The sequence below is a fragment of the Podarcis filfolensis genome (assembly GCF_964270895.1).
Source record: "Podarcis filfolensis genome assembly, chromosome: 1".
Lineage (NCBI taxonomy): Eukaryota > Metazoa > Chordata > Lepidosauria > Squamata > Lacertidae > Podarcis > Podarcis filfolensis.
The window spans coordinates 5,703,340-5,728,995 of record NC_139604.1 but is presented as its reverse complement, the minus strand read 5'-3'; the positions used below and the strand labels follow the sequence as shown (position 1 = coordinate 5,728,995).

The following is a 25,656-nucleotide window of genomic DNA, read 5'->3' as shown; positions in this document are numbered from 1 at the left end:
GCAGGGACAAGGCTGACACTCTTGGATGGAAAGGCTGGTGCCAGGAGTCCAGCTGTTTAATGGCAGGAAAGGCAAGGCAATGCGTGTTGTGCAGTTGCAGTCAATCAATGTGCCCACTGGTTTTTCCCCCATAATAGGATGGAACACAGGGTCCTATCAATTACTCCTAGATGGCACTAACATGAGAGGCTGCTCTGTAAACTTCTCCAAGCTTTAAATGGAGATAATTTTCTGAAGCTCCATACGGAAATTATCTTCACTGTGTGTGGACAATATGAAGCTACAGCCTATTGTCTCAGGAGGAATATTTTATTCTGTTGAGAATATTAAGGCTACCATAAGAAATTAATCACAATTTGTGTAGCAGAAGAGAAGCCCAAGGGGCTAGAGAAAGACTTCTGCTTTCAAACTGGGTCAACATTTTGCTGTCTTTTGTTCCTTGCTAGTCTGCAGACCTCCAGGACGTCATGTTCACAGCCCTGATAAAGGACAGGCCAAAATTTGTCCGTCTCTTTCTGGAAAATGGCTTAAATCTGAGGAAGTTTCTTACGAATGATGTTCTAACTGATCTGTATACCAACAACTTCAGCAGCCTGGTGTTTAAGAATCTACAGATTGCGAAGAACTCCTACAACGATGCCCTCCTTACATTTGTGTGGAAGATGGTGGAGGATTTCAGAAAAGGTCTCAAAAAAGAGGACAAGAGCAGCAAGGAAGACATTGAGATACAGCTGCTGGTATGTAACTCAGATGCACATATAGCAGAGTACAGCTGTTAACACTTAGAACCAAGTACAACAAAAGGATGGTATCCAGCTAAATTTTACTCAGATTAAATAGATCTACTCTGAGTAACAACTGAATACCACCCAAAGGGATTCAGAAAAGAGTCAATACCAAAGTTTCCTTTTTCAGCAACTTTAGCTTTATTCTTGTTTTTATATGCTTTCAGGATGCCTCCCTTATCTCAAGGCACCCCTTGCAGGTTCTCTTTATTTGGGCAGTCCTTCAAAACAAAAAGGAGCTCTCCAAAGTGATCTGGGAACAGGTATGCTACACTTCCAGCATGACTTTTGTCCATTATGCTTACATGTGAGTTTGACTTAGAGCTTGTTCAGTTAGAAAATATGTACTCCTTAATTAATATTGAAGCCTCCCTGTGTGTGGAAATGGCAGTTTCCCTGCTTTTGAAATACGTGAGAACTGGGACTGGAAAGTGGCGGCATTTTGCACTTGAATAATTTAATATAATATAAGATGAAGCCTGCTCACTTTTAAACATCTAAAGGAGACGAGAAAGAAGAGGGAAACAGTAATTGGGTGTGAGAATAGGACGAAAAATGGTGGATGTAAACTTCAGGTAGGTGAATTTGGGTGAAACCTCTGGAACGCTTTCTAAAGTCAGCTCAGAAAAAAAATTGTGTAGGGAAATAGTGGAGTCTCATTTCTTGGAGGTTTGTAAGAAAAGACTGGTGAGACTTTTGACAGAGGTTTGTTTGTTTTTAAGTAGTTTTTATTAAAGTTTTTGTGATTTGAAACAAATAAGCAAGAAAAAGTATGTATAGCATCTCCACTTTCAATTCCTAGAGTCATTTTTCATAGAGTTTGTTTGCATTCAGTAATATAATAATAATAAAATTATTTATACCCCGCCCTTCCTGGTTCAAAAACCAGGCTCAGGGCGGCTAACAACAAATTTAAAACAATTATAAAAGCAGCATAAAATACAGTATAAAAACATGAATACTAATAAAAATCAAAAATCAATTTAGGGGAAATAAGCATCAGATAGAGTTTGTTTGCATTCAGTAAGATGCTATTGTTATAGACACTGGTGGAAAAGAGGGAGGGAGAGAGTTGGAGGGATAATGATATTTTCACTCTATTGTATAGTGTTTGTGCAGGGGTTTTTCCAGTATGTCGTGGGTAGGTCCTTTATTTATATAGTTAATTGTTTTTATTGGCATTGTAAGAGATTGGATGGTGCAGGGCTTGGCTGATTGCGTTCGGTTGGTTGCAGTATGGTTTGTTTGTTTGTATGTGTGTGGGGCGGTGGTTGGTTGTGTCAGGTTAGCCATCTTGATTTGCATGCTGTCTTTTTTTTGGGGGGGGGCGGTTGCGTAAGTGGCAGGGGTTGGAGTAGAGTGATCTGTCAGGAAAGATTCTTCAGCCAACTCCAACACCCTACTTTAAGGCAGATGGCCTTAAGGTTTTAGCTTCCAGTTTAAGCAGCAAGATGTTTGACACTCCTTTCCAAATTTGAGAATTGTAAGATGAAACAGAATAGCAGCACCCACATGGTTTCTCAGATACAGCTTCAGGGAACAGAGTACTATTAAATTATGCAGTTGCCTTGCTGTTTTGGGATATGAACTGATGTTACTGGAATTGTGTCACAGTTACAGTAACTCATAAGTAATGCTGTTTTGTAACCTGGCAATTCTTTCTCTTTGCAGACTAGAGGCTGCACTCTGGCAGCATTAGGGGCGAGTAAGCTCCTGAAAAGCCTGGCTAAGGTAAAGAATGATATCAATGCTGCTGGGGAGTCAGAGGAGCTGGCAAATGAATATGAGACAAGAGCTGTTGGTAGGTTTTGATCTAAAAGGCTCAAACTCAAGAGTGGAGCTAATGCAAATATTTGCTTAAAAAATCATAATGGGAAAGCAGCAAATCAGCAAAGTTAAACTTTCAGATTTAGCTTTGAACTCCAAACAATGCATTGCAAATTTTAGTAAATATTGACAAGGATTTTTCTCCGATTAAGCACATGAACTTAGCCCATCTCAGCCAAGTCCAATAATTTTAACAACCATGGTAGGTAATGATGAATCTTCCCATTTATGTGCATAAAAAAATCTCACCGCTGCAATCATGTATTGAAATAATTTCCATAGTCTTTTTCTAATTGTATATGCATAAGTCCTTCAGGAAGAGCTCAAAAGATGCTTCTGATTCTCTGTCCATTTATACTTTTTAGAGTTGTTCACAGAATGTTACAGCAGTGATGAAGATCTGGCTGAACAGCTTCTTATCTATTCCTGTGAAGCCTGGGGTGGAAGCAATTGTCTGGAACTTGCTGTGGAAGCAAAGGACCAACAATTCATTGCACAGCCAGGAGTCCAGGTATAATCGCCGAAATGCAAACAGATAATTGATCATCAGTTTTATTCAGTGAAACAGAAATGGTTTATGTACCCATTTACATGGGAGTAAAACCTATTGAATTCTGTGGCACTTACTTCTGAGCAAGTAGGCTGTAATTTCTTATATGATGCTATCTCCCGATGAATTATTATTTCAGTATGCTGATGATACCCAACTCTGCATCTCTTTTAAATACCTCTCTTTTAAATGTCCTGTGTGAATGTCTAGAGGTGGTTGGAGGATGGATGGCGGCAAACAGATTGAGGTTGAATCCTGACAAGACAGAAGTTCTGTTTTGGGGGGCCGGGGGCAGGCGGGGGAGCTCCCTGTTCCTGAATGGGGTAACTGTGCCCCTGAAGAACCAGGTGCACAGCCTGGGAGTCATTTTGGACGCAAAGCTATCCATGGAGGCACAGGTCAATTCTGTGTCCTCCATCTGGTACGCAGGATGAGACCCTCCCTGCCCACAGACTGTCTCGCCAGAGTGGTGCATGCTGTGGTTATCTCCTGCTTGGACTACTGCAATGTGCTCTACGTGGGGCTGCCTTTGAAGGTGACCCAGAAACTACAACTAATCCAAAATGAGGCAGCTAGACTGGTGACTGAGAGTGGCCACTGAGACCACATAACACTGAAAGACCTACATTGGCTCCCAGTACGTTTCTGGGCACAATTCAAAGTGTTGGTGCTGACCTTTAAAGCCCTAAACGGCCTCAGCCCAGTAGACCTGAAGGAGCGTCTCCATTCCCACTGTGAGAAGCAAAGTTACAGGGAACCAGGCAGAGGGCCTTCTTGGTAGTGGCACCTGCTCTGTGGAATGCCCTCCCACCAGATATCAAGAGAATAAACAACTTTCTGACCTTTAAAATACATCTGAAGGCAGCCCTGTTTAGGGAAGCTTTTAATGACTGATGTTTTATATTTTTTTGGAAGTCACCCAACAAAAGAAGTCACCCCAGATGGGGTGACTAATATTATTATTATTATTATTATTATTATTATTATTATTATTCTGTCTTTCAGAATTTTCTTTCGAAACAATGGTATGGGGAGATCTCTAGAGACACCAAGAACTGGAAGATTATCCTGTGCCTTTTCCTTTTCCCTTTAATAGGCTGTGGTTTCATCTCTTTCAGGTAAATTACTTTTAGTTAATAAAGCTCTGATGGGTTTCCTCTCCAAAAATACAATTGCTGCCATGTTTTGTAGTAAGTACGCAGGCTTCAGGTTTGCTTCCACTGCAGAGAAATCTCCACATATGCAAAGGGGTGGTTGTAATTCCTGGGACAGTTGTACCCTAAAAGGCACCCTAAAAATACTTACATAAATAAACATGTAATCGCTGTTAATGTCAGAATGATGTAGCAAGTGGCTGTGCAGCTGCCTAGGCATCCATTGGATAGATGGGAGTCAGAATAACTTGGTGGTGTTATTGCATTGCCTAGATTGGTCTTGTTTGATAGTATCCAGTGATTTTTAAGGGGTACTCAAGGGTACGCAGTATTGGCACCTCTTTTTGTTGTTAAAAAGTGTGACACTTGCTGTAACAACTTCAAGGTGAGTACCGGCACCTATTTTTCTAGGGGGGGGGGAGCACTGATAGTATCCCATTGTTGTTATTGTGTGCCTCGACTCAGCAGCAGGCTCATTTTCCGCTTGGTTATCCTGTTCTAAGCTGTTCTAAGCCAGTGTGGTGTAGTGGTTAAGAGCGGTAGTCTCGTAATCTGGGGAACCGGGTTCGTGTCTCCACTCCTCCACATGCAGCTGCTTGGTGACCTTGGGCTAGTCACACTTCTCTGAAGTCTCTCAGCCCCACTCACCTCACAGAGTGTTTGTTGTGGGGGAGGAAGGGAAAGGAGATTGTTAGCCGCTTTGAGACTCCTGAAAGGGAGTGAAAGGCGGGATATCAAGTCCAAACTCTTCTTCTTCTTCTTTCTCTTTCACAGGAAAAAGCCAACCGAGAGGAGCAAAAAGATGTTCTGGTATTATGTCTGGTTCTTCACTTCCCCCTTTGTTGTCTTTTCTTGGACTGTCATCTTCTACATCGCCTTCCTCTTGCTCTTTGCCTATGTCCTTCTCATGGACTTCCAGAAGGAACCAACCATGCTGGAACTGATCCTCTACGTGCTGGTCTTCATCCTGCTTTGTGATGAAGTGAGACAAGTAGGGAGTTCTTGGAAATCAACAGGAGTTTTTATTTCCAGGAGATTATTCCAGTTGCAGAAAAAAGAAGAGGCTCCAGCCCTATTCAGGTCTTCTGCTTCTGAGTTTAATCAACACATGTATCAGGAGTGAGAGGATGAACATGCTAGTGTCCTCTGTCACTGCTACCCGTGAGCTGAAGGGAGGACTTTTGCAGTGGGGGATCCTTCACTGCATGTATTGCCTCCCTATGCTTCAAATATTGTCACTCCAGTTTGTGGAGGTTGATGCTGAGTACACCTTTCATCACTTTCCCCTCTTGCAGGTTGATTTAACACAGAATCAGTACACTTGCATGGGGCTCCAGTGGAGTTGAAATCTAACGTTTTCTTGATTTTCCATGAAGGTCCCACTAGAGCATTTGGAATTATATCCAGGCCATTATTACTTAACCTGAGTTCATGGATTAATTTATAGTATCTCTGCTGAGGTTGCAATTTGCCACTGCTTCCATTGTACCCTAGTCCATGAGGCTATGCAGAATTTGTGGCTGGATTCAGATCCTTGTTCAGAGCCAGTTCCACTTAGTGTTAACCATGGGGAAGATCAGTGTCCATAAAATGCTTAACTAAAGTTAAAGCCAGCCTGTAAGGGCAGGGAGAACTGGTGTGTGCAAGGGAAGGAAAGTGAGCATGCAGTCCCAGGGACTGTTTTAAGGCAGCAGATCATTTATCCTGGTAAAGGTCTGTTATATCTGTGTAGGCTGTGTACACTATTCTGAGACTGGAAAAAATCTGAACAGACAAGGAGTATGAATTCTACAATATGGCCCCTTCCTTTGGCCCCATGACTTTGTCATGTCACAAGGTTTGTCCTCGAGATCTAGATTAAAAGAAATATCTGAAACGGTGAACACGCCGTCACAGAATTAATTCCCGAGTCTGTGGAGCAGACAGGCATGGAAAGAGTAACTTCAGAGCATCCTCTTACTTCCACATATCTAGTTTTGTAAAACAGAGGAGACAAGCAGGCTGGAGCTCACTAAGCAAAGCGTTGCGTATGTTGTGTATGAGCAGTCTTGTATTACAGCTGTTTCTATGGAAATATTAGGTAGTGTGGCTTGAAGGATTCTTGGTTTATTAGCATCCTACTCGTGCCATGGTTCAAAGCTTGAACTTTTGACAGCATTTTCATTTCAAATATATGCTGATCAGTCACAACAATATAGATTCAGTATATTGGATTTTCTTTTCTTTTTTTAATAAAAGATAAAGCATGATTTTACTTATTTTACTAATGAGCTTATGGGCCAAAACCAGGCATAGGCAAACTCCGACCCTCCAGATGTTTGGGACTACAATTCCCATCATCCCTGACCACTGGTCCTGTTAGCTAGGGATGATGGGAATTGTAGTCCCAAACATCTGGAGGGCCAGAGTTTGCTTATGCCTGGCCAAAACAGAAACAGAAATGGCTCTAATTGTATTAGAGAAATGGTTGTCTGATTGCTCCATTGCATGGCCAAATGAGTTTTCAATTTTCAGACAATCCATTGTAATACCTAGTCCCAGCCCCTGAGAGGAACCACTGGAGTGTGCAGGGCCAGATTTAGGTTTGATGAGGCCCTAAGCTCCTGAAGGTAATGGGGCCCTTTATATGCCCAGCTGTCCTTTGTCAACAACAAATTGTCGCTGTTTTTTGTGTTGAATATATGCTATATTGTAATTTATGGACCTAATAGGTATCTAAAGCCCTTTGCACATGCAGAATGTAGGCACCCTATATATAGAAATGAGCAAACCAGTGATATTTTAGGGAGCAGGCTAGCAGGCAGGGCCCATTACTTACATCATAGGAGTCTACACAACACAAAACACTGTTGCTGTATGTAGGTTTTATTTTGTTTGTTTTTTATCTTATATTTTGGAAATGTACATCCAGGTTTTTCTTTTAATTTTTGGGGGGCCCTCAAGAGAGTCGGGCCCTAAGCTATAGCTTGTTTAGCTTATACGTAAATCCGGCACTGGGAGTGTGGCATACATCAAGGTGAGTGGGGACGGAGAGACTGACAATGCACAAAGGATGAAAAAATCAACTGCATATTTGTTGTTGTTTGATCGTTTAGTTGTGTCCGACTCTTCGTGACCCCATAGACCAGAGCACGCCAGGCACTCCTGTCTTCCACTGCCTCCTGTAGTTTGGTTAGACTCATGCTGGTTGCTTCGAGAACACTGTCCAACCATCTCGTCCTCTGTCGTCCCCTTCCCCTTGTGCCCTCCATCTTTCCCAACATCAGGGTCTTTTCCAGGGAGTCTTCTCTTCTCATGATGTGGCCAAAGTATTGGAACCTCAGCTTCAGGATCTGTCCTTCCAGCACTCAGAGCTGATTTCCTTCAGAATGGATAGGTTTGATCTTCTTGCAGTCCATGGGACTCTCAAGAGTCTTCTCTAGCACTATAATTCAAAAGCATCAATTCTTCGGCGATCAGCCTTCTTTATGGTCCAGCTCTCACTTTCATACATCACTATTGGGAAAACCATAGCTTTAACTATACGGACCTTTGTCAGCAAGGTGATGTCTCTGCTCTTTAAGATGCTGCCTAGATTTGTCATTGCTTTTCTCCCAAGAAGCAGGCGTCTTTTAATTTTGTGACTGCTGTCACCATCTGCAGTGATCATGGAGCCCAAGAAAGTAAAATCTCTCACTGCCTCCATTTCTTCCCCTTCCCTTTGCCAGGAGGTGATGGGACCAGTGGCCATGATCTTAGTTTTTTTGATGCTGAGTTTCAGGCCATATTTTGAGCTCTCCTCTTTCACCCTCATTAAGAGGTTCTTTAATTCCTCCTCACTTTTTGCCATCAAGGTTGTGTCATCTGCATATCTGAGGTTGTTGATATTTCTTCGGGCAATCTTAATTCTGGCTTGGGATTCATCCAGTCCAGCCTTTCGCATGATGAATTCTGCATATAAGTTAAATAAGCAGGGCGACAATATACAGCTTTGTCATAAAAGGAAGAACAGTAGTTCATTGTATATATATTAATAAATCATATCTAAATGCAATATATTCCTTCCCAGGGTACTTAGATTGTTCTTAATAATGTACCATATTTTCCCATGTATAAGACTAGGTTTTTTCCCTTAAAAATGTCCAAAATTTGGGGGCGTCTTATAGACGGAAAAATACGATATATGGCTGTATGCATTTTTCTCTATTTCTTATTGTGCCAATACATGACAAATTAGCTTGATTTTTCAATATAAGCAAATTATTGTCTCCCTTCTCTCACTCTCAATATATTTGTTCATTTGGCCAAATATGCCAGCTCCCAGAGCCTTAGATCAAGTCTATGGTATAGGCTGCACTATTTCTCTGACTCAAAAAATAATTCATCCAGATTTTGATGTTAAAGGAGAAAATTAATGATTTGCAGATGAGAAGGTAACTGCTAAGACTGAATATTTGAAGTAAGACAGCTATAAAAAGCCAAACTCAGTCTTTTCCTAATGCATTAAGAGTGTGTTAGAAGCATCTTTGAGGTACTGAGAGCAAAACAAGTTGTTAATGTTTCTATATGCCAATAGATGTCACTGTTTCATAATAAAACTTGAGCTAGGACGAGGTATATTTATACTGGGGTGTTTTTGCACAGTTTAAGAAACATTTACATTTCAGCTCCTAATATATGATAGCATTCCTGAGCTAGATGTGTGTTTACAGCAGCCACACATCCATCTGATGTGTATTTTTGCACAAGTACAGATTCTGTGTGTAATTTTGCAGCTGTATATTCCCAGATCCCTGTAACATAAATATTTGCATAAATATTTGCACACAGTCTGTCATGGGCCTACTTGGCAATCTCATGGCCTTGCTTTCCAGAAGATACTCCCAACTGCCATCCACAAAGTCATACTAGGCTCATGGGTCAGATGGTGGGGAAATGAACTCATGAAAAGGCTATGCAAATCAGTATTCATATGAAAACATTTGATAATGTTAGATAGGAAAGAAGCAAATGAGATGAATGAAAGCTACCAGGAATATTTCTAAAAAGAAGGAACATAGTTGAGCTGGTGCATGTGACACAAGGGATCTGGCACATTCTAGTGCAGTTGGATCCGTGATGGTCTTATTCAAGGCATGGTCATTATTTTTTTAAAGGGGGTTGCTTCAACCCACATTGCAAAGACAGTACCCAAGGGCTACAGCAATGAGATTGTATTAAAGATGGTACATAAAAACAGTATGATATATAGGGGAAATATGTGCTTAGTTGAGGAGTCCAGAGAAGCATCTTAATCAATGTCCTTACTGTTTGACATCTTATGTATTGTCCTTTTGTTTGTATTTAATTGTTTTAATTATACTAAAAATGTTGCAGCTATAAGATATTATTAGCTAGTTTGCTTTGCACACTTACTTGGGAGAAAGTCCTGCTGAACAAAATGGGGTTTACTTCTGCATAAGCAGGCATGGGATTCGGCAGCACGGTATGTTATTTATGCTTTTATATCCCACCTTTCTTCCAAGGACCTCACCGTATTACCCTCACACCAACCCTGTGAGGCAGGTAAGGCAGAGAGGCAGCGACTGGCCCAGGGAGCTTCAGGGCTGAGTGGGGATGGAAGCCCTGCCTGGCCTCCCAGCTCTTAGTCCAGCTCTGCTCTTCTTCTATTAGCTTCTTGAGTCATGATTTCTCAATGAGCAATGTTAGTTTAGATAGTAAGACTATGCATTGTAAGTAAGGTTGGTTTGTGGTATTGTTAGATTATGGCAGGAGTAGCCAACGTGGTGCCCTCCAGGCTGTGACTCCCATAATCTCTGACGATTGGAGTCCCACCACTTCTAACATCTGTGGGATTCTGAACACCTACCTTTGTTTGGTGACTTTTGTCTTCTTTTTCCTCTTTAGTGGTATATGAACGGTAGTAAGTACTTTTCTGACTTGTGGAATGTTATGGACACCCTTGGGATTTTTTACTTCATAATAGGAATTGTGTTCAGGTGAGTTGGAACAGGTCCAGCCATTACTGCACCTGGGTTTGTTTTCTGCAAAGCTACTAGACCAGTGGTCAGGGATAATGGGAATTATAGTCCAACAGCTGGGATGCAAGAAGGAGAGAGGCTGCACTAGACAAACATGTTATGATAATGATAATGAGATAAGGTGATGCTTCCTGGGGTGAAGCTGAGGTATTTGGGGGGAATGGGGTGGGAAGGTGTCACCCTGTCATAACATCTGATTTGACAGAAAACAAATTGTGCCCAGGTTGATGTTATTAAGTGGGAACACTGAAAACTGGAATTTTTGTATCTCTGTTTCTTTGCACAGGCTCCATTCTTCAAATGAGGCATCCTGGTATTCCGGCAGAGTAATTTTTTGCCTGGATTACATTATTTTCACTCTAAGACTCATCCATATTTTCACTGTAAGCAGGAATCTAGGACCCAAGATCATTATGCTTCAGAGAATGGTAAGGACTATGGATTGATTCAATATGAAATGTAATTGTTGTGTGACTCAAGCCTGAGTCTCCCAGAGGTCTCTCTGTGTAAATAAAGGTTTAACCAGAGAACCACTGTATGGTTTGGGCCTACAGTTTTCATTCTGTCATCTGTGTGCTGGTAGATTGATTCATGATTAATCCTTTGCAAGGGACGTTAGTGCAGGAACGCTGCAGTACCTGTCAGTCAAACCTCCGTGACAAATCTTCAGCAACAGCCCTGAAGTACAAGACAGAACATCCCTTATAGGGCTCAGATCTGAGGCCAGCAGTACTTTGCTGCTCTACAGCCAATTGCTGTGCTACAGAGAGCTGGAGATTGTGTCACCTATTAAGTAGTGGGTTGACAAAGCAGACGACACAGAGATTTCTCCAAGTGGTTCTTTATAGTAAGCTGGAACTGAACAGCAAACAGCACAGCCGGCCTGCTTTTATAGCAGCTGGCTGTCAACACTGTAACAACAACAACCCAGGGTTTCCCGCCTAAATTAACTGATGTGGACCTGAGTGAAAACTATATACAGTGGTACCTCAGGTTAAGTACTTAATTCGTTCCGGAGGTCCGTTCTTAACCTGAAACTGTTCTTAACCTGAGGTATCACTTTAGCTAATGGGGCCTCCTGCTGCTGCCGTGCCGCCGGCGCCCGATTTCTGTTCTCATCCTGAAGCAAAGTTCTTAACCCGAGGTACTATTTCTGGGTTAGCGGAGTCTGTAACCTGAAGCGTATGTAACCTGAAGCATATGTAACCCGAGGTACCACTGTACCACTGTACATGATACCCCTGGTGGCCAGGGTGATAACCATAGCTGTCAACCTTCCCTTTTTTGCGGGAAATTCCCTTATTCCAGCACCGTTTCCCTGGGACAGGTGAGGCTGCTGATCCCTTATTTTCAAATCTGAAAGTTGACAGTTATGGTGATAACTTCAATACATAACATCACCAAACTCCATCCCAGCTGGCAGTTGGTTTCTTGTCATGAGAGGTGGGTCTGTGTGCATGTGACGCATCTGCAGATACTTTTTGCAAAATCTTGCCATCATTGATCTTATACCTTCATTGAGCAAGGAAAGAAATGTGTCTTATGGTTTGGCAGCACTTACACAAGTGTTTTGGGCTGAAACTTCATGCTCACATTACTATATGTAGCAGAACAGGCGTGGGTGCTGAGCACAAATCCTTCCCAAGCCAGGAAGACATGTACACTTGGGGGTGTAGCACTCAGGAGGTCCAGGGCCCTGGGCACACAATTTTGAGTGGGCCCTGGCTTCTGCCGTGATTCCTGTCCCACCCAGGCGTGTCCTGCTGGGTCCTGTCCTTGGCTCCCTGTCCTTCCCTGCCTGCCATCAGGGGTCTCTGGGCTCCGGAGCCCAGCCTGGCCTCACTGCTGCATCCCCAGCCCCCTTGCTGAATGGCCACCTGGCCAGAGATCACTGCTCCTTGCTCAATGCACTCCCTGCATGGTGAGCATGTGCAGATGGAGGGAGGTGGACAAGGGGTGACTGCAGCACGGCCACTCTTCTCTGCCGGTGTTGGGGGGGCTGCATCAGTCAGCTGAGCTGCCCCTTGCATGGGCAGCACATGATGCAGCATGGCCTCTCTTGGCTCTGGTGCAGGAGAGGGGTTGCTCCAGTGGCGTTGGTGGCGAGGGCTGGGCTGGCATGGCAGGCTCCCTTCACCCTCCACACCCTGCCCCCGGTATGCGTGCCCCAGATGCAGGCACATCACGCTACACTGTTGTGTAAACTACACTAGGAGTTAGGAGCCACTGCAGATGTTGAATCATTTCCCATTTGTTATTCCACATGCTAGTTTTCATCTGATATGGGGACATCTCCTCTTTGGAGGAGCTACTTCTGTGATCTAGGGAAAGTATATATTGTGATTAAAAATAAAATAAAAACCCCACCTAATCTAAGTAGCCACTGCAAGCTCTCATGAGCCCTCATTTCCATGGTTATATACTCAAGTGAAGAGAGTACTTACTTGGGCAATTATGTGCTGGACTTAGCTGGCTACAGCAGCATCTGTCCTGGCTGTAGGGCAGAGCTGGTGGGGGTGTGTGGAGTCTGGTGCCTTCCAGGTGTTGTTGGACTCCAATTTCCATCATCTCTAGCCATCGTGGCCCATTGGCCAGGGACTGTGGCCCAATATCTGGAAGGCCACAGCTTCTGCATCCCTGCCTTGGAGGCATGCACGTTGCTCTGATTTGCCTCAGGTGTTTTTGTATCTTTTCTTAATTGAAAGCAAAATAAACAACAAGGAGTGCATGGCCTCTGCAAAGCCGCCAAGCGAGATTTTCTCATAAATGCACAGTGAGAAGCAAGAGACAGTTTCCTGAGTTGTTGTTTTTTAATCTTTTCCCCCTTAGCCTTATGCGTGGAATGACTTAACAGAATCATCCTGACTTGTGTTTTAAATGTTCCCTTTCACAGCTGATTGATGTCTTTTTCTTCCTGTTCCTCTTTGCGGTGTGGATGGTGGCTTTTGGTGTAGCCAGACAAGGGATCCTGCGGAAGAATGAACACCGCTGGGAATGGATATTTCGATCTGTTGTCTATGAGCCTTACCTTGTAATGTTTGGCCACTATCCTACAGATATTGATGGTATCCATCTTAAGATACAATCCCAATGGGTCAGAGTAATAAGGAGATAGGAGCACAGTCCTTAAGGAGCCCAAAGCTCATCATCCCCCCTTCTGTTTTAGTGGGAAACATGTGCTGCTAGAATTCAGGTAGCTCTTTCAGTATCACAGAGGCTTACTGAAATCAGTCTGGTGTTCACAGATGACTAGGGCAGAGGCAGCACTAGAGCTCTCAGGTGGTCTTGTAAAGTGGGCTTATGTTCAGTTCAGGTCATGATCCATCCAAACTGAATCGGCCCACACCACCTGCACAATCCATGCTGGGACTATGCCAGTCACTTTCCTTGTAGGGCCACAAGGAAGACTGGAGTGGCAAAAGTCTGCATGCTGAATAAAATCTCATACAGACTTGTATTGTATGTTACTGCCATGAGATGCATTTTAGTACTAAATTGTGCAGCCAGCCACATGGGGATTCTGTTTTCTGGGCACATCTTTGCTCAGCAGGTATTCACTTCTGCACAGTAATCTCTACAATGTACAATTTTCACAAAGTTATCTGTATAGGATTCTAGCTTTATGTACTCCTATTAGGCAACTAGATTAGCTCAGCAAAATCCAGCAGAGACGAAGGTGCCGGTAGCACTAAAGAATTGCTGACAACACATGTCATGAGTTTGGTGTCATAATCTTAACAAGAGCTTTGGAATTTCAGGAGTCTTTTCTGTTCCTTTCATGATAGGTACCACATTGGAAGGTGATCAGTGTACTGTCACTGGGAATGAATCGAAGCCTCTGTGTGTAGAAGTGGATTCCAACAATGTTCCCCGATTCCCAGAGTGGATCACCATTCCACTAGTGTGCATCTACATGCTGTCCACCAATATTCTCCTGGTTAACTTATTAATAGCCATGTTTGGGTATGTAGACTGATGTGCTGGGTGTAACGCCACAGGGTTTGGGGTCGGGGTGGGGATCTGGTTCCTAGGACATTTAGGAGACTCTGCCCCCCGCAAACTCATAACACTAGTGTGAACTCCCCTCCAGCTTGGAAATCTTGAGGCTTTCATAGTCCCTGTAATTGATCCATTATCACCAACCCTTACTGAAAAGTGAAGTATGTGCTGATTTTGACGTTTTGCAGACGTAGATATGGAACTAATAACCCCGTGTGTTAATCTATCCATTAGTTATACTGTTGGATCGGTTCAAGAGAACAATGACCAAGTGTGGAAGTTCCAGCGCTACTTTCTGATTCAAGAGTACTGCAGCCGCTTAACTATACCATTTCCTTTTGTCATCTTTGCCTATATCTACATGGTGATGAGGAAACTTTTAAAATGCTGCTGTAAAAATGAATGTAAACAGCCATCAATTTGTTGTAAGTAATGCAGTATTTTGCACAGTAACTATTTATGGGAGGAAGAGTAGGAGTCACAGAAGTGTATGAAGGCTTCTCAGACAATTGTTTTCCAATATTGCACTTTCATTTTGAGAGTTACTACATTTGAAAGGATCTCCATGTAAAAATGGCCCTTCATTGGAACGAAGTATGGGGTGCTAAAGACAAAACTAGCTAAAGAGAAAACTGGTTTCCAATACAGTGGTACCTTGGTTCTCAAACGCCTTGGTACTCATTGGTTCCCAAATGCCAAAAACCCAGAAGTAAGTGTTCCGGTTTTCAAACGTATTTCAGAAACTGAATGTCTGATTCCGCTGTCAGCTATTGTTTCCAGGGCACATGCCCCAATCAGAAGCTGAGAACATTTCGGAAGTCAAACAGGCTTCTGGAACTGATTAAGTTTGGCACATTTGTTTTTGCTATTTATTTTGCGTTTTTCTTTTTGAGGCTTTTTCAGTTCATTTGCTTTTGTGACTGTGTGGAACCCAGTTCAGTTACTGATAGATTGATTGTGTGACTGCGGAAATGGATAAAAGCCCCCCATCCATACAATGACTATCATCAGTGCAGGTAAGAAAAAAAAAATTTTTATTTTTATCATCTACAATACTGTCTTATTTATTTTATAGTCCAGTACATGGATTATTGCTTTCATTTTATGGATCAATGGTATCGTTAGATAGTAAAATTCATGTTAAATTGCTGTTTTAGGGGTTGCAATACTTTCTATGGGAAAATGTACCTTGGTTTTGGAATGCTTTGGTTTTGGAATGGACTTCTGGAACGGATTGAATTTGAGAGCCAAGGTACCACTGTACTGGGTTAAGCTAAGACGCACTTAGCTAAACTCAATAGGATTTTTTTCTGGTCTTTCTTCTGAATTGGGCTGTAATAGCATCAGATCTTCTGAAACAAACTGAGGTTGCTGTTTTAGCTGCATTCAATAGCTCTTTGTCTGCTTTGTCAATAAATATGCCCATGTTCCAATTTTGTGTGGATTTTATATCTTGAAGGTTCAAAAAATGAAGATAATGAAACGCTGGCATGGGAAGCTGTCATGAAAGAAAATTATCTAGTAAAAATCAATATCAAGGCTAATGACTCATCAGAAGAGTATGTTTTCTTGCTTTCTTTGTCTTTCCCATCTAATCAAGCTTCAGAGCCTATATTTTATTCTGAAACCCATACTGGAGACCTTGCAGTGCTTCATGTTCTTAAAGACTTCTTCAATTGATTCATATATATTGGCTTTCCATTTAAGAATGAACAGTTAGAAGAGTTCTGGTGCTAATAATACAAGACAACTTGTAAAGATTCCAAAATATGGCTATAGAAGTTAACTGTGTCCAACATTTTAAAAATAGCATAGGTAATTAACCCCAAAGCCACCAGCGCAATGATGAAAGTATATTTTAAGTAACAGCACTAGAATGAAACAAAACTAGATTTGAAAGGAGTAGCTTTAGTTTTTATTTTAAACTCTATCTCATTTATGTATAATGTAGAGCTTCAACCTGATTTAAGAAATTTTAATCAATTAATTGTACAAGGCTATTAACTGATTAAATTTACAAATAGGTAAAACAAGAAGCACGGGTACTTTGTTTTTTAGATAATGCGCACATGTATTTTGTGGCAACATCTTAGAAGAAGCATCCTTGGCATGCAGAGAGGGAGAGGGAGAGGGAGTAAGGACTCTCCTAAGGATTACATTAGGGACGCGGATGGTGCTGTGGTCTAAACCACTGAGCCCAGGGCTTGCTGATCAGAAGGTTGGCAGTTCGAATCCCCGTGATGGGGTGAGCTCCCGTTGCTCGGTCCCTGCTCCTGCCCACCTAGCAGTTTGAAAGCATGCCAGTGCAGGTAGATAAATAGGTACCGCTCCGGCGGGAAGGTAAACGGCGTTTCCGTGCGCTGCTCTGGTTCACCAGAAGCGGCTCAGTCATGCCGGCCGCATGACCCGGAAGCTGTACGCCGGCTTCCTCAGCCAATAAAGCGAGAAGAGCGCTGCAACCCCAGTCGGTCACGACTGGACCTAATGGTCAGGGGTCCCTTTACCTTTAAGGATTACATTATAGGTTACATGGCTACATCCATAGGAGACAACTCCTGGGGGCTTTGGGCCCCAGTAAAATATTTGAGGGGGCTGCTCCCCAGTTGATGGGCCTTGCTAGTCAAATGGTGTGCATGCACCACGTCATGTGATTGATTATGCGGGGATTATGATTGTGTCCCCACCCCACAAATATTTTATTGAGGTTGGCACCCCTGGCTAGATTTGTGTCTCTAGTTAAGACATCCATAAATCAGAGCTTCATTCCTGATGGTTATGTTTCCTTTCACAGAATGGCCCAGCGATTTAGACAACTGGATATGAAGGTACATTATCATTATTATTAATAATATTAGTAGTATGGGGAAAGCTTATTGTTTTGTTTATGTGCTGTTGAAAACTACCGTATTTATGCAAATCTAATGCGCCATCGAATCTAATGCGCACCTCAATTTTCAGAACCTTGAAACCAAAAAAGTATTTGCTGCTGAATGTAAATGCGGTATCAAATCTAATGCAGTCCATTCTAATTTGCTTTCTGCATCCTTAATACAACAAGGTTATCCGAACTCTGTAATAACAACTGCCATTCAAAAAACACTATTAAGAAAGAGATTGACCCTTCTTACATCTGGTTCACATGTAAAGACTAGATCTTCACGTATTTATGCTTCCCTAGAATACAACCATATGACTTTTGAAATTGAGAAAATTATTAGATGCCATTGGCATATTCTTAAGGACATCCCTGGGTATGAGAATATCCCCATTTTTGCCAAACGACACACTAAGTCATTTAAAGATATATTGGTGCATACAGATTTAGACTCTGTGAAAGGATTCTGTGGTACTGCAACAACCTTTTGTGTGGATTGTTGGACTCTATGAACAGACAGTTGGAATAGACATTTTCACATATATGGACCTTATTCATAAACTGATCAGAGAATGAACTGATCCACTGGGTCTTCTACTTTTTTCGTTGAACTTTATGAGCTACTTCTGTTGAAATCAACAATTCAGTACAATGAATAGTATATATTATTTTTTCAAACGTACAGCTGGTTACGTCTTGTGTGTTTATTGAATGTTTCACATAACCAGAGGTTTGCTGTTGTTTTCCTAAAAATCACTGCAACCCCCACCCTCCCTGCCCACATGACCTGGGTTGCTGTGCGTAAGAGAAACCTGGTGGGCAAGCAGCGGCAAGGACAGGCCCATCTGCTTCACCCAACCAGTTCTCTGTCACACATGCCAGGTCAAGTCCTCCATCCATGGTCAAGTCGTGGATGACAGCCGTCTTGTGAATCATTGACCTGGCATTGCGCAGCAGCACCTTCAGGTCATTCATGTGGGTCTCCCTTCTTGAATCCAGTATCCATCCAGTCAAGACCAGACCCAGAGACAGGAATAGTCTTCAAACAACGACTAAACCTGCCTCCTCGGTAATGACATGGTCTGGTCTTAGCATAACTCCTCCTCCTATCTGTGATCACTGAGATCGGGCGCCCCAGTGCATTCCCGCCCCCCCCCCCCCCCCGTGGAACCTGCCCCAGCCATTGTGTTGGCTGGGGCCCACACCCCAGCAACCCTTTAAGAACCAAATACAAACTATATAAAACAATAGAAACTAATTTAAAACAACAACGATTCAGTTATATTAAAAATTAAACTAACCCCCAGCCTCAACTAAACATTAATCCCTCCCCCAACAGAGCAAAAACCAAACAATAAACCAAAATTTAAAACACCGTAAATTAAAACTATTTAAAATCATTTAAAAACAGTCACTGGACTAGGGCAGGGTGTACCTGGGCCAGGTGGAAAGGGCCTTTCAGGGAGCGGCCTTCAGCACTCACAGCCCTGCTCCTGGTGTCACGACAAAGGGTTGTGTCAACCATATTCCTTTGTTGAATGAACACCTACCATAGTATGCTTGTAAGAATTAATAAGGTAATATAAGTGAAGCAATTTGAACAGTTTATATGCGCTGTCTAAATAACAAGGGTTATTGTTATTAATTATTGTAAACTGACCTGCAATCCTCAGGTGAAGGGTGATTAAGGAATTTGGGAAATAACAACATCAACACCAACAATAATAATAATAACCCAACATTTTAAGCTGTCTGTGGTGCATCTGTGGGGGTGGCAGATGTGGGATGCAATGGCAGGTCTTGCAATCTGTCTTCCACTAAAGAAATAGGAGCAAGACAGGACAGTGTCATTCGTCACTTGAATTCAGAGGACAACTGCAAAAATGTACGCTTCATTTTGGTGCACTCAGATTGCATGACCAGCAAGTTGTTTTATGGTGTGTGCCTGCAAACTAGAAAGTATTAGCTGAGTTACTGGAATCTGCTGCTTAGTGGGTTAGTTTAAGGCTGAGCTTATAGACAGTTCTGTGCAGTCTCTTCTGCTAGTCAGGAGACAAATCCTGCGCTTGAATTGTAACAGTGATTGCCATCGCCTTATAATTCCATGAACTTGTTACCCTCTCATGAGATGCTTTTTGTTTGTTTGTTTTTAATTTGAAGCTGAATGATCTGAAAGGTCTTCTGAAAGATTTTGCAAACAAACTCAGATGAAAGCTTCCTGGATTGAAGAAGAATCTTCTCCCAGCAGCACAAGCTTGCGCAGAAGTGGAACATTACTGAATAAGCAACAGCTTAAGTGCTAAATCTGGTACAAAAGGAAAGAAAGAGACTTCATTACATTCCACCTTCCTGTTTTGATCAAGAAAATTAACTCTTTAATACAATCACTAGTTGTTATATGTAACTTACAGTACTGAAGCTTCCTGAGCCTAGGTGTTGATTATAGACAAATATTTGTCTAAGCTTAAGCTTGCAGAAATTATCACACCATCCCCTGATTTCTTCTGAACAATTACTGGAGTCCAGAGCAGCTACAGATGACCCACCACCCCTGCAGTTAGATAATTGTGTAACTAAGGGCACATTCAAGCTTGAGGTCTTTCTGACTTCCTGTAATCCTAACACTCTTTGAACTTTTGTCTGTGGCCAGATACATCATTTGGAATGACACTGCTCACTACTGAGTAACCATAATTCACCTACTCCTTGTCTCTGGGGGTGCTGAGCTAAACTTCAAGGTCTGAGGAGGAACTTTCAGGGAAGCCAGAGCTCCAAAATTAAGTTTACAAGTACAGTGGTACCTCGGGTTAAGTACTTACAGTATTTTTCGCTCTATAAGACACACCAGAACACAAGACACACCTAGTTTTTGGAGGAGGAAAACAAGAAAAAAATATTCTGAATCTCAGACGCCAGAACAGCAAGAGGGATTGCTGCGCAGTGAAAGCAGCAATCCCTCTTGCTGTTCTGGCTTCTGTGATAGCTGTGTAGCCTACATTCGCTCCATAAGACGCACACACATTTCCCCTTACTTTTGAGGAGGGAAAAAGTGAGTCTTATAGAGCAAAAAATACAGTAATTCATTCCGGAGGTCTGTACTTAACCTGAAACTGTTCTTAACCTGAAGCACCACTTTAGCTAATGGGGCCGCCCGCTGCCATTGCGCCGCCAGAGCACAATTTCTGTTCTTATCCTGAAGCAAAGTTCTTAACCTGAGGTATTATTTTTGGGTTAGCGGAGTCTGTAACCTGAAGCGTATGTAACCTGAAGTGTATGTAACCTGAGGTACCACTGTAGTGATGTGATGTCGCTCAGTTTTGAAACTGGTGGTTTAGAAACAACTAGTTAAGAAATGGCTGGATTTCCTACATAAGGTTATTTGTAAGGATCACTGCAGCTGATTCTGTCTCTCATTTTCCCCAGCTAGTAGAACACACTCTGCACGAGCTCAGGGGTGGGGCCCCTCAGTCCCAGGGGCCCAAGGCAGGCCTCTTGGCCTCTATCTGGCCCTTGGGACTCCCCCCAGGGCACAGCCCTCTCCACCCTAGCCAGGCACCTCCTTGAAGTGTTTTTGCCTCTGACGATCTCTTCCTTTCCTGGATGGAGGAGAGAGGGATGTGTGAGAGAGGTTGTGTAGAAGCTAATTTAGTGTACTTTCATTGTGCTGCCCGCCTTTGTTTCTGGTCCTGCCCACCACTAGCATGTGGCTCCTGGGAGAAGAAGGGGATTCTTGGCCCCCCACTCCTGCTGATAAATGAATTTGAAGGTGCATTCCGCTTAGTGGGCAGATTGTAAAAAATGAGAGTTAAATGATATGTACAATGCTACTTTTTCATGGGAAAAGGTCCATAGCTCTCCAGGGCCGTCCTTCCCACTTAATCAAACTTGTTGGGACCTTGTGAACAACGCCAAGCAGCTGCTTTTATTCATCCACTTGTGTCACTTCCCACTTGACACAGTCACCCTGGTTGCATTTCAAAGCAAGTTACTGGAATGCTGCTTTTCCTTGGTAACAAGGGGATTGTTACAAATTGGTGTCCCCTGTTGTTCACCTCTGATTTGGTTTCTCATTCTTTATGTTGACATACATCATATTCTGGGATTTCGGATTCCAGTCACCAAATCTTCTGCACATCTTGTCATTTGCTCTGGTCTCCTTGTAGGATGTGCTAACATACAAATGTGGGCTGCCACTTCCACACAAATCTCTATATTGCAGCTTCCTTGCCTTTGTATACTTCTGAACCATGTGAATAAGGCCATGACCACCCTGTCTCACAAGGCCATCGGGCTTCTGAAACATAGAGGAGAACTAGCAGGACTCTTCAGGATGATCTCAGTGATTCTGCTAAGGTGGTCCAAGTTATGCTGGAGCCAAGTTGTTCAGGACATTGTATGTTAATATAAAAAGCTTGAATCTGACCTGGTAGCATATGGGCAGCCAGCACAGATTGTTTAGCAGAGATGTTACATGTTGTCTGCCATCTGCCCCCATCAACAATCTGCCCACTGCATTCTGCATTAGCTGGAGCTTCCAGAGCCAAGGGCCACATAAAACCACAGCGGTAGTCAATATTTCTGGCACTGAGGTTACAATACTTGTCCTATCTAGCTAGTAGTAGACAAGAAAAACTGGGGGAAACAATTTAAAAATTGCAGTGTGTGCAGAAGAAGTTGGACAACAAAATAAACTGCTTAGTTTTCTTATGTTTGTCTCTATAGAAGATGTATCTATTGCCGCATATAATCATGTTTTGATGTAGTCTGTCTGTGAAAGTGGTATATCACCATGTTTAGTAGGTCAGAATGGATTTTTAAAAATCTTAAATTAACAGCTGCTTTCTGTCATCATTTGTCTAACTGGTAAGTGTACTTTTGGCAATAAAGAGTTAATTCCATGCCTGTTAGCAGCATGACACTTTATTACAAGTTCCTGCTAAGTATTTGTAAACCTGTGGCAGAGGCAAGTTTTTTCAGCCCAGGAGCGCACCAAGCATTCTCATATGAGTATGAGGTATATAGAGGATGGCTAATGGGACATCTGAATTTATTATTGGTTGGACTATAGGTGGCTTGAACCATTAACCTACTAACACATTTTTAATAAATAAAATAAAACAAAACTTTGCATTTTAGATGTTCTTCAAAGAAAAAGTTAGAATTGGTACTGAAAAAGCAATACTGTATTATGTTTCACATGGGAAGGGTAATGTGTGTGTGTGTGTGTGTGTGTGTGTGTGTAGGATTTATCTGTACCTAATCTATATGTTTGGGACACGGGTGGCGCTGTGGGTTAAACCACAGAGCCTAGGACTTGCCAATCAGAAGGTCGGCGGTTCGAATCCCCGCGACGGGGTGAGCTCCCGTTGCTCGGTCCCTGCTCCTGCCCAGTGGCGTAGCGTGGGTTGTCAGCACCCGGGGCAAGGCAAGTAATTTGAGCCCCCTAACCCGTGGATTTGCGCCCCCTAACCCGTGGATTTGCCCTAACCCCAGATGTTGCGCCCGGTGCGGCCGGCCCCCCCTGCACCCCCACGCTACGCCACTGCTCCTGCCAACCTAGCAGTTCGAAAGCACATCAAAGTGCAAGTAGATAAATAGGTACTGCTCTGGCGGGAAGGTAAACGGCGTTTCCGTGTGCTGTTCTGGTTTGCCAGAAGCGGCTTAGTCATGCTGGCCACATGACCTGGAAGCTCCCTCAGCCAATAAAGTGAGATGAGCGCCGCAACCCCAGAGTTGGCCACAACTGGACCTAATGGTCAGGGGTCCCTTTACCTTAATCTATGTTTATGTTAGGTCATTGCCTGCATGCATTTTTGCCTTTCAGGATAAAACTAATGAACTAGCCACTAGGTGGCAGAATTGGCAAGAGAGATTTCAGAATGCTCATTGCGCTTGAAACAACGTGATGGGTAACTACGGAACAATCCTAATTTATGGTGGTGTTCATAATAAAACCAGAAAGTGTCACTCTTTTAAAAATGAAACACACACACACACACACACACACACACACACACACACACAAACAACCAGCATTTTCCTAGCTTCCATGACATCAGAGAAAAGCAGGATGGTTCAGAAGCTTGAAAAAAATCAAATGTAAAGAAACCTGGGCTGGAAATATAACTCAATGTTATTATTTATTTATTTATTTCATAAAATTCACACACTGCTTGATTGTAAAGAAAACCCTTAAAGTAATTTACAAACAGACAAAACAATAAAATCAAGAAAAATTACAATTCTTTAAAATACGCAACAAGTTAAAATATAAAAACAGATTAAAATTCACCTCAGCATTTCTAAGAGTACAATGAAGGCGCCTGCTTGATAGCAATAGGCAGCAGAGCATTCCAAAGTGTAGGTGCTGCTACACAAAATGATTGAGTTCTGACAGATGTGGTGGGGGTATTATGTGGCACTTGTTTTTGTTTGTTTGTTTGTTTAACCCATCTGTTTCATTGAGAAAAAAATAATATCTGAAGAGAGGGTTGCTCGCTTTTCCGTGTTGGATGCAGCTCGTGTTTTGTGGACTCACAGAAGCGCTAGATTTTGGAATGTTTGGGAAGATGTTGGTCTTGGGTCAGAAAGGCCAATAAATATGTGATTGTGGCCTTTTCTAAGCAGTTGGGTCTTGCTGCAGGGGACACCCACTTTGGCACGCAGGATAACTTTTCTGTCTTAGCACAAGATCCTTGCATGAGAAACAAGAGCTGGAATCCAGAGTGTTGTCGTCCCCAGCTCTAAAAATGCAGGCTGGCACAAGCATCTCTTGGACGTCTTGGGCAACATTATGCAGTGTCTTCTGTTAGCTCTTAAAGAGCAGCTCATAGAAGAGCAACAGCACCAGCCCTTTCCCCACAAGCACAGGGTGGGGCAATTTTTTTGGCACCAAGTGTTGGGGGGCTGCATGGTGGCATGTGGGGCTTTTTTCAGCTGGTACTAACCAGAACTCAGTTCTGGCACCTCTCGGGTGGGCTTCATTGCCATTATAAGGGAACAAGAGAGGCATTCTTGGAGAGTTCCAGCACCTCTTTTTATAGAAAATAGCATGGCGCTGTGGATTAAACCACCGAGCCTAGGACTTGCCAATCAGAAGGTTGGCGGTTCAAATCCCCGCGACGGCGTGAGCTCCTGTTGCTCGGTCCCTGCTCCTGCCAACCTAGCAGTTCGAAAGCACGTCAAAGTGCAAGTAGATACATAGGTACCGCTCCGGTGGGAAGGTAAACGGCGTTTCCTTGCGCTGCTCTGGTTCACCAGAAGTGGCTTAGTCATGCTGGCCACAGGACCCGGAAGCTGTACGCCGGCTCCCTCGGCCAATAAAGCGAGATGAGCGCCGCAACCCCAGAGTCGGCCACAACTGGACCTAATTGTCAGGGGTCCCTTTACCATTACCTAGCACTGGTGGTATGTGTGCATGTACACACACACACTCTATCCACCTCTGATATCCACTTTAACCTCCCTCTTCACTTCTGATAGAGGTTAAAGACATACATAAACACACAGTGAACTTTCTCTTTTCCTTCCTCAGCATTTCTGATGCAATAAGATCTGGCTACAGAAATCTTGGCTTCATGGTGCATGCTAGAGAAGAAGGTGAAAGTGCTCCCGGTGTGGAAAAGATCAATGTCTCTGTGCAGTTATTGGCATCAGAAATGCCGGGCAGGAACTAAAAGCCTCCCACAAGCTCTTAAAAAGAATACTGCTCCCCAGTTAGCTAGAAAAGGAGCTGAACTGTGCTGCAAAATGCTTTACTTGGATCTAGAAAACTTACTTTAATTGCTAGAACATGGTTCACAAAACATCAGTGATGGTGGATCTATCCAAAGCAGCAGAGCCCAGGCAGGAATGGACAGCAGACCTCCAAACAAGACTCAAGGAGGATCAACCCTAAAATCTACAGTAGTTTAATACCTTTATTAGCACCAGCTAAAGTGCCCACAAAGTTAAGATTGCCAATTTCAAACATCGGGACAGAAAAGTTGTTGAGCTTTCTAATCCTGCCCAAAATTGTTGAGCTTTTTGGTAAAAAAAAAAACAAAAAAAAACTTTTAAAAGAAGTTTTTGAGGTATTTTTAAGGAAAATTGTATGGCAAGCCTACACAAAGTAGCAAGCAAGCTTTTGACATTTTCAAAATTCAGAGTCGCCTGCCTAAAGTGAGAGAGCTGGTGGGTTTGGGTTTGGGATGCTGTCAAACACCTTTTTCTGGTGACACACATTGGCTCAGATTATGCCATGACCTATCCATTTTGCCTCCTGCTGAATTTGGCCACTCCTGTTACTGACCTTGATCTTCTGCCTTTTAATACCAAACAGCTAAGAAAGATGATACCTAACAAATGAAAAATCTGTGGGAAAACCAGCCTCATATAACCAACATGCTTAAGTCTAATTAATGAATAATAAAGCAGCAGGGATATTTTTCTCAAAAAATTAAGCAGC

At 42.8% G+C, this 25,656-nt stretch overlaps 1 protein-coding gene across 6 annotated transcripts in view; it reads left to right on the top strand.

The window, feature by feature from the left end:
• TRPM8 (transient receptor potential cation channel subfamily M member 8) overlaps positions 1-22,107 on the top strand; it is a 474,483-nt gene extending 452,376 nt beyond the window's left edge. For 3 of the 6 annotated variants that reach the window (XM_083627067.1, XM_083627069.1, XM_083627070.1), the window contains 12 exons: positions 447-737; positions 953-1,048; positions 2,457-2,586; positions 2,978-3,123; positions 4,168-4,280; positions 5,091-5,307; positions 10,203-10,294; positions 10,623-10,764; positions 13,230-13,401; positions 14,122-14,299; positions 14,570-14,760; positions 15,795-16,099. In XM_083627067.1, the coding sequence (XP_083483193.1) occupies positions 447-737; positions 953-1,048; positions 2,457-2,586; positions 2,978-3,123; positions 4,168-4,280; positions 5,091-5,307; positions 10,203-10,294; positions 10,623-10,764; positions 13,230-13,401; positions 14,122-14,299; positions 14,570-14,760; positions 15,795-16,015 (1,989 nt within the window). In that variant the 3' untranslated portion in view covers positions 16,016-16,099. Of the gene's footprint in view, positions 1-446; positions 738-952; positions 1,049-2,456; positions 2,587-2,977; positions 3,124-4,167; positions 4,281-5,090; positions 5,308-10,202; positions 10,295-10,622; positions 10,765-13,229; positions 13,402-14,121; positions 14,300-14,569; positions 14,761-15,228; positions 15,352-15,794; positions 16,100-17,126; positions 17,161-19,370; positions 20,031-20,286 lie in introns of those variants that run through there. The other 3 variants (XM_083627068.1, XM_083627071.1, XM_083627072.1) reach the window with 3 other exon arrangements.
• The last annotated feature ends 3,549 nt before the right edge of the window (positions 22,108-25,656 follow it).